Source organism: Triturus cristatus, chromosome 5_1 (genome assembly GCF_964204655.1).
Source record: "Triturus cristatus chromosome 5_1, aTriCri1.1, whole genome shotgun sequence".
In the NCBI taxonomy this organism is placed as follows: Eukaryota; Metazoa; Chordata; class Amphibia; order Caudata; family Salamandridae; genus Triturus; species Triturus cristatus.
In genome coordinates this window covers 577,645,272-577,660,510 of record NC_140587.1, presented here as the reverse complement: position 1 = coordinate 577,660,510, position 15,239 = coordinate 577,645,272, and the positions used below count along the sequence as shown (strand labels likewise).

At 47.5% G+C, this 15,239-nt stretch overlaps 1 protein-coding gene across 5 annotated transcripts in view; it reads left to right on the top strand.

Annotated features, from left to right (window-relative positions):
* The window catches only part of CSPP1 (centrosome and spindle pole associated protein 1), a 1,290,317-nt gene that overhangs the window by 412,697 nt on the left and 862,381 nt on the right, over nt 1-15,239 (top strand). For all 5 annotated transcript variants that reach the window (XM_085605499.1, XM_085605497.1, XM_085605498.1 and 2 more), the window contains one exon: nt 5,746-5,837. In XM_085605499.1, the coding sequence (XP_085461625.1) occupies nt 5,746-5,837 (92 nt within the window). The remainder of the gene's footprint in view (nt 1-5,745; nt 5,838-15,239) is intronic.

Sequence of the window (15,239 nt, the reverse complement as noted above, 5' to 3'; positions counted from 1 at the left end):
GGTGTTACCTCCCTGCTGCCGAGTTGTTTCATGTGGTGTGGTTCTGCCTGGCCATCCTGCGGTGCTGGGCTGCCGCATTGATTTGGGTCCCCGGATTGCCAGCTGGGTCGTCTGGAGGAAGCTGGTGGGCCAAGATCCGAAATGATTTTCATGGCAATAACCTCCTTAGTGGCCAAAAGGGACATCGCCCGGACTTGGAAGTGGCCAGATTCAATATATTAGGCAAGCGACTGCTCCCAAAATCATGATAAGATATGGGGCAGGTGTTAGGCGTATCGAAGGCTACCATTGAGATAAAGATATTGCTAAAAATGATTATAACACACAGAAAGTGATGAGGATATTTGATTATTGGTGGATGATGCCTTGTAATGTAGAAAATTCCAATAAAATTTGATTAAAAACATAAATCTTTGACCAGGATGAATGTGTTTGATGTATCCGACCCACGCTCCATCCTTTAAATCTTTACCAACTAATTTCTCCAGTTCCTCTTAGTGAGTTTGTCATTTGTTTACTATATTTTATTTTTCTAATTTGTTTTGGATTTTTATTGTTTTGCATTTTGAATTTAAGTGTTTTAGTTTTGCATAAATAATTTACACATTGCCCTAAATTAAGCTAGTCTGTGGGCCATAGCTACCAGGAGATTGATCTGAGGTAATTTAGTAACTTTGAGGGTTCACCCAAACACCGGTCATGATTATTCCTTGAGGTGGGTGGTCACCCGCACCAAATAATAATACAGTTTCTTACAGTGAGGAACTGCAGTTGCAAGGGGTGCTTTATTATGGTGGCGCAGAACCCCTCTAGCGTCCTTCAAACTCTGCCAGGCCTTTTCATTGGTTAGCACTGTTCACAACTCTTTTAAACATATTGCTCCTTACCCGGGTCCACGCACCACGCCCTCCACTGATTTGGAAAGGGGGGTGCGGGGGGAGATTGTTGTTTTGGTGGACAGTGGCCATGGGCTGGGGTGGTCCCGCTCTCAGAGTTACAGTGACATAGCAAGGGTGCCATGGGCCCTAAGGGTTGCAGGTAAAATGGCCTCCTTATCGCCAATTGCACATTAAGAGGAAGACTTAATTAATTTGGGTGCAATGAGTTCTTCATATTTTTGCACCTCTACAACATTTATAAGGCCTGAGAGTTTCTGTTTGGGGAAGGCATGTTAAAGGCACTAGGCAGTATGGGGTCATGGTTAGCTACAGTGCTAAAGAAACCAGACACCTCTGCTCAGCTGAACTCCTGCTCACCCCCCCCCCCCCACTGCCCACTCCCCTGCACATATGCAGAGCCAGATGTTGTGCGTTGTCCTACCATGCTCCTAAAGCTTAGAATGAACTGCCCCTGCACACCAGAGCCTCCTCCTCAGTTCTTGAATTCCGCAAGATACTGAATACCTGGCTCGTCACCTAGCCCTGACCATGGCGCACCCCTGTCGCACCAGAATACACAAAGAACAAATGATGGACAGAATGCAGAACAATGTCATACATTCACCCCAGTACAGAGATCTGGGCCTAAATCCATTGTTATTTTGCTCACCATGCCATTCCAGTTTGGACCCAGCCATATGCAAATCAGTCTTGACCCTGCGCCCAATGGGAACAGTCCAACTCGAACTGCCAGGCCAGGTCCTCCCTGGACTGGAAACAAGCATCATAGGGATGGTTTCGGACTCACAACTCCACTGGATTCAAGCTAGCCTGGCTGATGAAGGGCAATGCCCTGAAACTGGTCCCAGGATGCTTGTTTCTGGTCCAGAGAGGACCCGGCTTGGCAGTTCGGGCTGGACTGTTCCCACAAGAACCAGGGTCAAGGCTGATATGCATGTGGCTGGGTCCAAACTGGGGTTGTGTGGTGAGCAAAAGAATGATGGATTTAACCCAGATACTTGTGATGGGGGGTGAATGGTTGCATTGTCCAGCATTCCGTCCATCAATTGTTTCTTTTGCACCAGAATACACTCCAGGTATTGTGCGCTATACAAATACACAACATAATATTCATATTTATTATTCTGTTTATGTCAAATCATATCAAAGCAAATGAAACAAGAAGCAGTAGAGATGCATAGTCCCCAGTAGGAGTAAATCAGGCAAGCTAGTGCCGGGCCGGACTGGCTAGATGGGACACAGATAAAAGCCTGAAAGACTAATAACAGGGCTGCTTTTTTGAGTGTATTAATGGAGGCAGTTGGACTCTCTCTCTCTACACTCAGTACATTAGGGGCAGGTGTAAAACATTTTCCAGGGCTGCCTTTAGTTTCCAATCCATCACTGGATATCCAGACTTAGACAGACCCCCCCCCCCTCCCCCCCCCAATCCATTGCAGATAGGAAAAATGAGCTTGCACTGACCCCTTCCCCCTCCGCGACACACACACCCCCTACGTGTTGGGAATTTCTGCTTAAACCACATCTATTAGCACAAAAGCAGCGGCAGTCACAAGACTCCCCTTACCCCGAGTAGGCCATGTATTACTTCAGCATTCAATGCAATGGTCTGCTTTCCTCGCCACACAGCTTGGCTGGCCACCTCAACCTGGATAAACTGCCTCTTTTAACTTCACAAGTCATGATGGCTCCTAAAATCATACAGAGAGATGTAGATGCAATGTTCCTAAGGTCCAGGGGTCCCAGTTCCAGAGAGAATTGCCCAGTATATAAAGCTTATTTGTTTGAGGAGATTGACTCGAGACACTGGACCTCTATGGCCTCAGGAAAAGTACATGCGTAAAGTTGTGAGTCAAAGAACTCCTCCTCAATTAGTTTAAAGTAAGAATAGTCAGAGTACTTGGATAAGTACAGGTTTTCGTTTTATTTGTTCAGACATGAGAAGTTCTTTTTCAAGTGTTCCAACTTTCAGATTATATCCTTTTTTTTTTTTTTTAATTCTTTCTTCACATTAGAGCAAAGTGAACAGCCGACACATGTTTCACCCAGTGGCTAAAATTGGGCCAGGGCGTTTTCAAGGCTCAAAATTCGAAGTAGAGGCACATCTTGTTAGCATTGACGTTTCGTTTTTCAAAATTACTTCACAATAGAGCAGAGCGAATATTTTAATCTGTTCGAGAAAGTCGTAGTCTCGGGGTAATCCCAACACTGTTCTTTCCACTAGAGTGTGCTCTATTGTAAAGTAATTTTGAAAAACGAAACGTCAATCCATACAGAGATATGTGTTTGTGGTTCTAGCTTCACACATGTACTCTTGAAAACGAGGGGTACAAAGTTCATCTTGTCCTTTTTACATACCTGGACAATCTCATTCTCTACAAAAATAAACCAAGAAAACAGAGGAGGATCATCTCTGCACCATTCTTGCTCCACTGGGCGAATGTGATGTATTACATGCAATAATACTATAAGGTAAAGGAAATAACCTCTCTAGTATCCACCACGCCATGTCTCAGACACAGAAGGCCATCAAAGTTCTAGCATATTCCTGGAGACCCCAGGTCATAGTTGACATCAGTTAGATAGCAGCGCCGTGCACTGTGTGTTTTGCAGAATTTAATTTCCTAGGACATATTTGGACTTCCAGGACCGCACTCCAAATGACATTGACTAACATTCAAAAGATTACTCGAGCTATCACAAATAGGAATGCCAAATAGATTCTTGTACACCAAGCAACATGATTCAGGTACTGGGATTTCATCTAACAAAATGAGCATTTAGTAAGTTTGTCTTAATTTGAACGAAATGGACCAACTGAAAACCATGATTTTTTTTTAATGGGAGCCATGACAGATGCGTTGTATTTGGCTTACATGGAACTGTATTACATTCCAAAACCAAAATAAGACAGGGACACTTTGCAATAATGAGTACATGACTTTAGGTGCAGAAGAGCTTATGCATTGTAGCATACAGCACTGGGTGGCCCAGGAATGGGCAGGGTAGAGGAGCATTTCACAGCTAGGAAGGATGGCTCACTAAACAAGTATTGGTAAATGCATTAGGGTTTGTATATGTTTATTAATACTTTTTAAAGAAAGTTTGCGCATGGTGTTCAGCTGAGGAATGTAAATTAAATAAAGTTTGAATAAGGCGGGAGAAGGTAAGGGGGGGGTTAGAAACACTAGAGAGCAGAAAGGAGGAGGACGGGGTGGATTGAAAACAGCGGCATAGGTCAACGAAAGAGACTGCAGGGACATGCACTATGTACGAGTGCAGGTCTAAAATATAAAAAATAATCTAAAAAAACAAGTACCTGCAGCCAGTAGTTGTGTGAAATGATATACATGAACGCCTCCCGCACTACTTTTTTTTTGGGCGGTGAGTGCTTAAATATGTGAAGCACGGGCGAGGTATGAAGACGTGCCAGGGAAAGATAACAAAATGTAAACAGACAGTAAATGGTATGCAGTGTTAGCCAAAATAGAAAAAAGTTGGCACTACCAACGCAGGTGGGAACGAGTAGTTAGGCGACGGGAAACTGATAAGAGTGACACAGAAGGGAGAACAGACTACAACCAATAGAAACAGGGGATAGCAAACTGGCAAGCACACGGACCAATAAGAAGTGAAGGAGGGATGCAAGTCCCTTTAACGATATATTAAAAACAATAGATTTCACAAGCTCTATGTAGGCAAAACATAATCAGAAGCACAGCGCAAGCGCTTTGCTGGCGAAGCCTAAAAAGGAGCAAGAATGAGTATGTGAAAGACAGGAAGACAAAGAAAGAAAGCAGGGATGTAAAGATTCTGCAAGAGTGAGATAAAGAGCCATGAAATGTAGGTAGGATGGTAGAAGTGGCATAAGGTAGAATCAAGGCAGATGGTTCAAAGGAAAAAGCTTGTTCCCCTACACTAATATTTGTTTTATTTAGCACTGCTTGATGTGTGAGAATTATTGAACAAGTCTGTAGTTAAATTAATATATACGAATATATATCGGGTGATGTATCAGAGGGCTACTTGTTGATGACTGCTTGGCACCGTGACAAACTTTGGGATGAGGCCCTTACGGCTGTTTAAGACGACAAACAGTTAACGCTGGCATTGCTAGCTGGCAGCCACTTCAGCTCGAGCTTGTTGCTTGCACACTAACTAGACATGGCAGTCTTGTGCATCCATTGTTTCTCTTTCCCAGGCTCTGCGAAGGCAACCATGCACCACCCACCCCGAAGTCAAAACCTTCCACTCTGGCACCAAGCTGAAGTTATGATCCCAATGACCGCATTGGCACCACAGGCTCCCTCTTCTACTTCAGGGATGTCAGGCCTCCAGCCATAAGGTCTTTCATTAATCAGATCCTACAGGGAGGCTCCGGAGTGATGGAACAGTATAGTCAACAATCTGCATACTAGGGCACAATTCACACCCTTTTCCGAAATGATTCTGACTCTTTGGAGGAGGATACTAAGGAGGTCCAATTTGTGTCAACCACAGACCCCAATTTCCAAGCTCTGGCACAGTCTATCTGCATTAAACCTCAGTGGAGTTGGATTTAGCCATTGCAATGCCATGAGTCCTCCACCACCGTAGGTCATCTTGTATCACTTAGTCATCACAAATATATCATTGTATATTATACTATAGACTTCTAAAGAAATGTATGTTGTAATTTGTAGTTGAAGATTGTTTTATTTTCTGTTTCTTCTGTCAGAGCTCATTTTCCCTCATGCTGAAAAAATAGTTACAGGTATATTTCAATAGTACCTATGACCTTCCTTCATCTTCTATCTCTAGAGCTGAGCATCAATAAATTCAAGCTTTTTCATTTTTTTTCTTTCAGAGGTCACGCAGCACAAACAGTTCTCACAACCGAGCGTGCCAAGTCTGCAACTGATAAAGAAGAAAACTTGTTTGTAACAGGATTACTTCTTGGTATGTAAGAAAGCTGTACATTAATTATAACATGTCTGCATTATACCGCGTTGTCTGATTTAAAAAAAAAAAAAAAAAAAATTCTAAATGCGAAATCGTTGTCTGTATCTGGACAGTATCCAACATGAAGGCAATATTTGTTGAAACAACCAAATAGTAAAATCCGCCCCTCCTCTAGTTTTTGGGCCAGTGTACAAAAGTTAGAGTTGAAAGTATGAAAATAAGCCTTCGATTTGTGGATTTCCAACAGGATTTAGTGTTTATTTTTCCAAAACATATTTTATTGTTGACATCCAATAGAAGACATGGGTTACAGAAGTCACCCATTTCCAACAAATAAAATAAATATATGGATCAACATTTCTAATAATCGTAACGGATGGATTCCACAAAAGATACATTATAATATAAATGAAGAACATGAAAGAAGAGAAAAAAAGAAGAAAAAAAAGGGAAACAAAAACCAACTGTGCCACATTATTTCTCCTTGACTGACATAAAACCTAGATATAGGAAAACATGTTGCCATCCACATTCATACCAATTACAGGAAATATATAAACATCAGCTAGCCAGTATCATGAAAGTGATTCATTAACATCCGTTGGGGAGGGGGGGAGGCTCTAGATATATCCCCCTATAGTCCGCCCACCTTTTCCAGATTTTTTAATGTTTCCGGGGGCATCCCTTTGCCTCAAAGACCGGGAGCTCCAGACCCATACAAAAATCAAGACCCTTCTTCCACACCTTAAGCGCCGGTGATGCCTCATCTTTCCAAGCCTGGGCGATGTCTCTCTTAGCTAGTGTTAGGCCCAGAAATAGGAAATGGCGTTTGTATCTGTTTCCGCCTATATCTTCCGCAATGTGTGAAATAGCCAACCTCGGTGAGGAGGCAATAATCCACCCCAGGACCTCAGACAGGCACGCAAATACCCCCATCCAGAATCTGGTCAGCACTGGGCAGGCCCATACAGTATGTATAAATGTACCCTCTGTAGATTTACAGCGCAGACAATGTGGGGACGCAATAAGTCCAGCCTGCCATAGCCTGTGCCGAGTATAATAAGCTCTGTGTAAATATTTGAATTGGATAAGGCATAGGCGATCTGCAATTGCTGCGCTGCGTGGAGATGCCAACGCTTCCACCCAGTCACCCTCCTCTAGGGGACCCAGATTTTACTGCCATGCCTCTCTAGTATTTTGGAGTGGATTGGGAGTGTTATTAATAAGTGTACAATATATTTTAGTAATTTTGTGATCCCCCAGGTCACCCATGATCACCTTCGCCTCTATAGGATTAAATTCAGGAATCTCCGTTAAATGAGATATAGACAGAGTTAGAGTGCAGGCGTGGCGGAACTGGAGGTATCAATACAATTGTGTTGGTGGCATGGCATACTCTGTCTGTATGTCTAGAAAAGACTTAAGGGTACATCCACATACAACTGCCCCCACTGTATCTATCCTAATGGCCTCCCAACCCCGAAAGCCAGGCAGATGCATCAGCTGTGGTAGCTGCCCGTTATTCCACTGTGGAGTCTCCTTAGTAAGTAACCCCCACCAACCCGTCTGATGATGCGCCGTCCTCCAAAGTTTGAAAATTATAGCCGTGGCAGGTGGTAATTTGCGAAGCAATGGCGCAGAATATAGAACCCAGTGGAGAGCATTGTTACCCAACAGCCAGCGCTCCACTGCATAGGCTGGATCACCATGATCACCGTATCACCAGTCATTGAGGACAAGTATATGAGAAGCCATATAGTATGCATGGACATCCAGGGTGGCTACTCCACTGGAGTATGTAGATTGGAAACAAGTCCTCTGTTATACAAGTCCTCAACCCCCCCCCCCCCCCCCCCCTAGAATTCGGGCGAGGGTAGCATTTAATTGGCGAAACCACAAGGGTTTGATATGGATATGGATGGTTCTGCACCTGGTAAAGAAGAAATCATTAAAAAAATGCGGATCCACCAAAAAGAGACAGTGGCAAGTGAGACCGTACAAGTGTCTGGTCTCCCACCTGCTTCCACAGTGGGGCAAGGTTTCTACTCCATGACAGGGCCTGGGACGAAGAAAGATGCACTCCAAAGTACTTGAAACCATCCATGACCAATCACCGAGTCCATCACCGCCCCACAGCTGCCAGAGAAAGGATTTTCCTCGATTCATATAGAGACCAGAGGTTTCACTAAACATCTGAATAATGCGGAGAAGACACGGGCCATTCCAAGATCGGTGTGGAAGAAGACCATATCATCCGCATATAGCGCTATGCGGTCGGAAATATCAGGAGCCCATTCGAAGCCACGCATCTGCGCAATCACCCCCACCCAAGCTGCGAGTGGACCAAGGCTAGGGCAAAAAGATAGGGGGAGAGCGGGCAGCCTTGGCGTGTCCCCCACCCAACCAGAAAGCTTTTAGAAACCGAATCAACCACGCTGACTGAGGCAGTTATATCTGTATATAACAGGCGACTAAAGCTGGGCAATCGGGGGCCCATATTAAGGCGAGTAAGGAATGCAAAGAGATAAGTCTGGCTAAGAGAATCAAATGCCTTATTCATGTCTGCCATAAGAAGTGCGGCAGGGTTGTTGAGCTTATCGACCACAGTGATGGCATTATGAGCAAGCCTAATGTTGTGTCGTGTAGCGCGGTTTGGCATAAATCCTGCTTGATCAAATCTGTAATATGTGGAACTAAACAGTTGAGAATCACTTTGTCCAGAAGCTTGGCCTCAACATTAGGTGAGGAAATTGGGCGATAGGACAAGAAGTGTTCCGGTGGACGGCCTGGCTTCAAGAAGACAAAGAACTCAGCATGTCTCCTGTCCGGTGGAAGGTGGCCAGATTCCCAGGAGGCCTCTAAGGCTGCTAGATAGAGTTTTAAGAGTTGCAGGTAATATTTTGAAAAAATTCACAAGGGTAGCTGTTCGGGCCGGGCGCCTTGCCCACTTGCATTTCCAACAATGCATGCAGAAGTTAGTCTATCGATAGGGGAACGTCCAGCGACTCTCGCACCATGTCAGACAACGCGTGGGGAGGAAAATCATTGATAAACTTCTGTATGAGGGTGGCAGGTAGGACTTCAAAGGGAGCATAAAGGTCCGCAAAGAACGAGGCGAAGCTATCGGCACTAGCGAACGGGTCCGTAAGCACAGTCCCATCTGGGCCACCTACACCTGGGAGTATCTGTCTCAAACAATGCAGCAGAGCACTAGATTTATCCTCCCACTGATAGATGTGACTACGGGTGGCAAGCCAATAGAGTCGTGCTTCATTAAGGAGCTCGCCTGCATAAGACTGCTGCAGTGTCAGCAGTTGTCTACATGCAGCCTGACCCACTGCATCTCTACTTACACGTTCCAATTCAAGAAGCTGAGCCTCGATCTCGAGCAGCTTAGCACGCCCCTGCTTGCGAAGAGCAGTGCAAAAAGCAATATCCGCTCCTCTGAGTGGGCTTCATAGCCTTCTACAAGGTAGCTGGCGATTCCACTGTACCCGTGTTAATTGATAGATAATCCGTTAGAGAGGTATGCATGTGTGCCCTATATTTCTCGTCCCGTAGTAGACACAGCGACAGTCACCATCAAATCGGGAGCGCTTGGGGTCAAGAGACAGGAGGATAGAGAGCGGCGAGTGATCGAATAGCCCCCTGGGAAGAATCGCAGCCTCGGCCAGTCTGTGGGTATGTGCCGCCTCAAGTAAAATATAATCTAGGCAGGAGAAGGAGTCATGGGCTCTAGAGCAGTAAGTGTAAGCGTGTGTGTCCGGGTGCATAGTCCTCCATGTATCCACCCATCCCAAACTCTGGACCAGGGAAAATAGTTTGAATCTGGGGCCTCTACGACTTGGGCCGTAGCACGCCATCTCTCCCGTGTAGTGGACATAACATCATTCCAGTCTCCTCCAACTACCATCAATACAGATGGAAGGTCAGTCCACACATGGTCAGCCTTTCTATAAGGGACCACAAGAGTGGGAGAGGGGCATAGACACTGCCCAGAACGATAGGCTCCCCATAAAGTGTCCCATAAATCACAATATATCTGCCCTGTGGATCGCTCCATGTGCGGCCATGAACGAACAGAACCCTGCGGTGCATAAGTAGGGCCACCCCCCGGGAACCTCTAGTGAAGCCAGCATAGTAGGCGTGTGCAAAGCCAAACCGTCCCAAGCAAGGAGTCTTAGTGCCTGCCAGGTGGGTCTCTTGCAAGAAGAGAACACCCGCCCTGTGCCGCTAGGCTTGACGCAAAACAGCACCTCACTTAATTTTATCTGGCAAACCATTAACATTCCAACTAAGAATTTAGAGCTCTCTACTCCCAACCGTGGCTACGTCCTGTGCTATAGATACTGGCACCATACAGAATAGCAGCTGATAAAGTGGATGACCGTGGCAATTTCAAAGTATAGATAAAGAGATACATGGTGGCAATAACAAACAATAACCAGAAGCAGAAACCCCACCCCTTCCCTTCCCTCCCCCACCCACCCTACCCAATACCTCAAAAACAATAGAAGTATCTGTCGCGGTGAGCATCATACCACCACCCCAACGGGGCAGAGCACGGTCCCATACCAACGGTTCCCCATATAACTAGCCCCAAAGAAACATTAAGGGCCTCGTGTAGGTAGCCAAATACCGGTCGGTAACGGCCGATTTTCGGTAATTTTACCGTTACCGACCGGTATTTTGGCTTTTGAGATGTAGGGGGCTCATTTCTGCATTCGGTAATTTACCGAATCGGTAAAATTACCGAATCGGTAATTTTACCGATTCGGTAAATTACGAATACATAAATGAGATGTAGGGGGAGTGTGTGGGTGTGTTTTGGAGTCGGTATTTACCACCAACTATTAGTTGGTGGTAAATAATGAATGGATGTGTTTAAGCGTTTGAAAGCGCTTAGAAGTGTGCAATGTGGCAGACATACATGCCCTTAGGGCATGTATGTGTGCCACATGTGCACACATGGCCGTTTAAGGGGTGCAACAGGGTGTCAATGTGACACCCTGCCACCCTTGCATGTGTTCCCCCCATTACCGAATCGGTATTTACCGATTCGGTAATGAGGCATACCTTCCCATCAATGGGAAGGTATGCCTCATTACCGAATCGGTAAATACCGATTCGGTAATTACCGAATCATTCCGAATCGGTAATATTTACCGACCAATTACCTACATATCATTTACCACTTCATAAATACCGAATCGGTAAAATTCGGTATTTATGAAGTGGTAAATGTGTCCCTACCTACATATGGCCCTAAGTGTTTAACAACTGAAAGAAGAGGGGCGAGGAGAGGACCTCATGCAGGCTCATATTCAATACCATCAGCATAATAGAGAATCAAGGCTCTCAGATCCCCATACTGGTGTTGCATAAACAAAAGAGAAATAACGAGAAATATAAAAATAAGAACAAATGAATTAGAGTTCACCAGGCAGTCCGATTTGCATTTAGACGTGTCCCACAAGTCTCAGTCCCCACATTGTGCCAGCGAGGAGTCACGCAAGCCCCCATCACCTTGGGAGCTGGAGGCACCTTGACATTTTGAGCGACGCCTCGAGCGTGGTCTGCGGTTGGTTTTCCCTTTAATTTTAGGAAGCCGCTGCATGGCCTCACCGGAGGACGACTCTTAATCAAAGCATGGCGGAGTGTGAGGCTTAAGCGTCCGTTGTTCGTCTGTCCAGGCAAAAACCTCTTCGGAGTATCGAAGAAGAGGGTGCGTGATTTGTAGATCACCCTCAGTCGGGCCGGGAAGAGCAATGCATACTGCAGTTTTAGATCCTGTAGGCCGGCTTTGGCAGCCGTGAACGACTGACTGCGTTGTTGCACCAATCAGGTATAGTCCGGAAAGATAAGAATTTGGTGGGAGTCATGATAGAGTTTGCCCGCCAATCTAGCCTGTGCAAGGATCGCATCACGATCATGGAAGTTGAGGAAGCAAGCTATAACTGGTCAAGGCCTGGCCCCCGGCAGAGGTTCTGCATCAGGGCACGGTGGGCACATTCTATGATGAAGCAGGAAGATAAAGATGACGGAGGGATCCAGCTCTGTATCCACGTAACAAGGAATCGTTCCATATTATTATCCTCACATCCATCTGGAAAGCCCTGAGCGTGAGCCCCACTTTCGGCATCTTCCGCCCTGAGCGCGAGCCCCTTGGTGATAGATTCGAGGGAAGACACCTTCTTCTGAAGGGAGGCCACTGTATCCTCTGTGGTAGAGATCGAGGTCTCGGCCTCTGTTATTCTGTCAACTGCCCTGCGTAAATCCTTGCGGATCAACATGACGTCCAATCCCACTGCCCCAATCTTAGCCTCAAACGCATTGCGGGTTTGTGTTATGGCCGCCATCAATGCAGCATTATCTGGACCTGGAGAACTCAGAGCCGCGGGATCCGTAGGCTGCGCCCCAGTGGCCGCAAAACGATCAAGCGTGCTTTGTTTGGCACTCTGCAACTTATCACGAGTCATATTGAGGGGCAACAGATAGTCCAGCACCAGCCGGTGGAATTCCGTGGGAGTCAACTAGAGGTGTATCCATGCTGCAACGCAGCAGCCGCGCAACAAAGGCACAAGCCGCACTGGGACCTAGCCCGGCTGCTTCGGCATGCAAGCGACTCCCTAATGGGTGCCACTGCCAAGTTCCATGACCTGTGCGCAACGCAGCACGATGATAGAAGTGCTCCGCAGCAGCAGCGGTGGAGATGCGTTGTGTCCCGGCACGCCACTGCCGCGATCCGCACCCACCTGGTATAATGAGAGGAGGGGGGGGGGGGGCGGCAAGTCTCCCGCAGGGCCCCTCAGGAAGGCAATCAATTATATGGCCCAGTGCAGGTCAAGCAGTCCACTTTGCAGCCCCCACTGCCTCACAACGCTAAGGGGGGCACCAGGCCCCCCGAGGAAAATCACCAATCTTAAAGTAAGAAGCAGGCAGGGAGACGGGCCTCCAGCAGCCAGGCAGCCACCCCCACACCCGATCCTATCCACCAAGACGCACCACCTCCGCACCGGCCACGCAGGCTATAAGGGGGGGGCCTCAGAGTGGCTCCAACAAGGCCCGAGGACGCTGGAATCAGGAGACCCAGGTAAAGACAGAATATTCGTAGTGAGTCAGCTGGGGACCCCAGAGATGAAGGCCAGAACAGAAAGGGGGAGATCACACACCAACATGATAGGAATCTCGCGGCAGGAGATGGGTCCCCGCACCACACCGGCCCAGGTCACGGCGGTTCTCCAGATGCAGGCCCGATATTCATAGAGCCACGCCCATCGGCAATAGCGTCTTCAGGCTGAGGGCAAGATCGGCCGCATACGCGTGCCGCCGTTTAAGTCCATGCGAGCACCACTGGGGAGGCAGTCCACACCCCAGGGGGATCGGGTCCACACTATCGTCGTCCCTCGAGGCGGTCAAAAGGCAAGGTCGGACTATCTCGCGGCGGAGAGCACCCAGACGTGGGCCCCCAGCCGCCGGCCCAGAGCAGCACCAGGCCCACCAGATGATGCAGCTGCCGTAAATCCTCTATGCCGCCAGGATGGAACTGCGGCGGGCCTCCGACCCTTCACGAGATGTCCTCCGGGACTCCCACGCTCCCTACGACTGATTGCGAATGGCTCCAGCCACAAAGGGCCGGAGGAGGCAGGATCTGGTGCGACGCGAGCCTGGCAGCAGGACGCCGCTTGGGAGGAGCTCCGTCAGTCGGTCTCCGTGGCGGTGATTCTGCAGCTAAAGGCACACTGCAGCACGCCCGGTACTCGCAAAAACACAGCGGGAGGATACTAGGCGTACAAAACACCGATGGGGAAGGAGAATTAAAAGGATGTCGTGGCGGGCCTTGGGAGCTCCTCTTGAGCCCGCCCGCCATGTTTAACTGCTCGGCCACGCCCCCCTAGTGTTGTTTTTAATGTTTTTTTTATTTATTAGATTTCAAAACATCAGTGTACATGCATTCAGAACAAAACACATCAGATGTCCCCATCAGTTACATGCAGAGAGCAAATAATACCGTTATATACAGAGTGCAAATAATGCAGTTAGTTACCCTTTCCGGAACAGTAGGGTAAGGATAATGATTAGTCTATGCAGCTACACAAAGTTCAGACCAGATCATCTCATTTGGCCTGGGCAGGAATCAGAATAAGCATACATGACATGAACTTAACACAGGCAATAAACACAATCTCCCATTGACAAGGTACCGATGGGTTGATGAAAAGTTGCACAATGTGCGCCGCACCTCGCTGCAGGTTACATCAGTCACCTGGCGTGTTTTATTTATCAAGTAAGATTGCAGCTGGCCCCAGAAGTTTCTTGGTCTATCAGTGGGAGGGATAGTTGAGTAGTAGTGTTCCAGTTGATCATTGCAAGTAATCACATTTTTCAGCCACGCCTTTACAGTAGGAGCTTTTTCTGACGGCTACATCTGCCTGTGGATTCCTCACCTTTTGAATTTCCCCTTCCACAGCATTCCACGGAAACTGTTTTTCATAGCTCTCCCACTTCGACGAGGACGTCACAGTAGCACGGCTCCGCTCGCAACTCTGTATGACGTCATCGGAGCCATAAGAAGACCTCGTCGGCGTGCTGACGTCAGTTCCCTTTTTTCCACGCCGTTGACGCGTAACGGTTTTTCTTGGACTCTACATTTCTTTGTGGTCTACTTTGTTGAAGTTGCCTGTAAACTGTTTCTACATGATGGCTACTCAGAAGAAGCCTGGTTTTAAACCCTGTAGGGAATGTGAGGGCCATATGGCTGTCACGGACCCCCACGAAGATTGCCTTTGGTGCCTGTTGTCTGACCACGAATTTCGAGGGATGTTAGTCGTGTTGTCGGATGAATCCAAAGGCCCTTAAAGAGAGGGAAGCGAAGTTGTTTATGGCCCGGACAAGGAAAGAGAAGAGAGGTCAGAAGAGGACTAAGTCGAGATCGAAGTCGGCGACACCTCGAGGTCGTCCAAAAAGCATAAGAAGTGGCGTCAAGGGTCCAAGCGTCGCTCTTTCGGAATAGTCATCAAAGTCAGTGTCCTCGGTCCAGCGGCGTCCTAGGAAGAATGACATCTCGCCTTCTCCTTCCCCGCAGGTGACTCCGGTGCATTCTCTGACACAGAGTGACTCTCCAGCGCCTTGGGAAGCATCTCCGGAACCTCCAGCTTCTCTAATCCGGGATCCGGTGTCTCCGGCGCCGCAGCCTGAGACCTCCTTACGCCCTCGGCCTATTCCAGGTCAGGTAGCTCCGTTTCCGTACCCGCCTTTTCTGGCTCCAAGTGCGGATCCATCGCATTTTCTTAATGCGATGTATGACATGTTTGCCAGGGCAGTTAACCCATCCGGCATGCCGACTGGCCCTGTGAGGCCGCTTTCCTATAATTTGGGTTTTCTCCAACATTCTCCCCA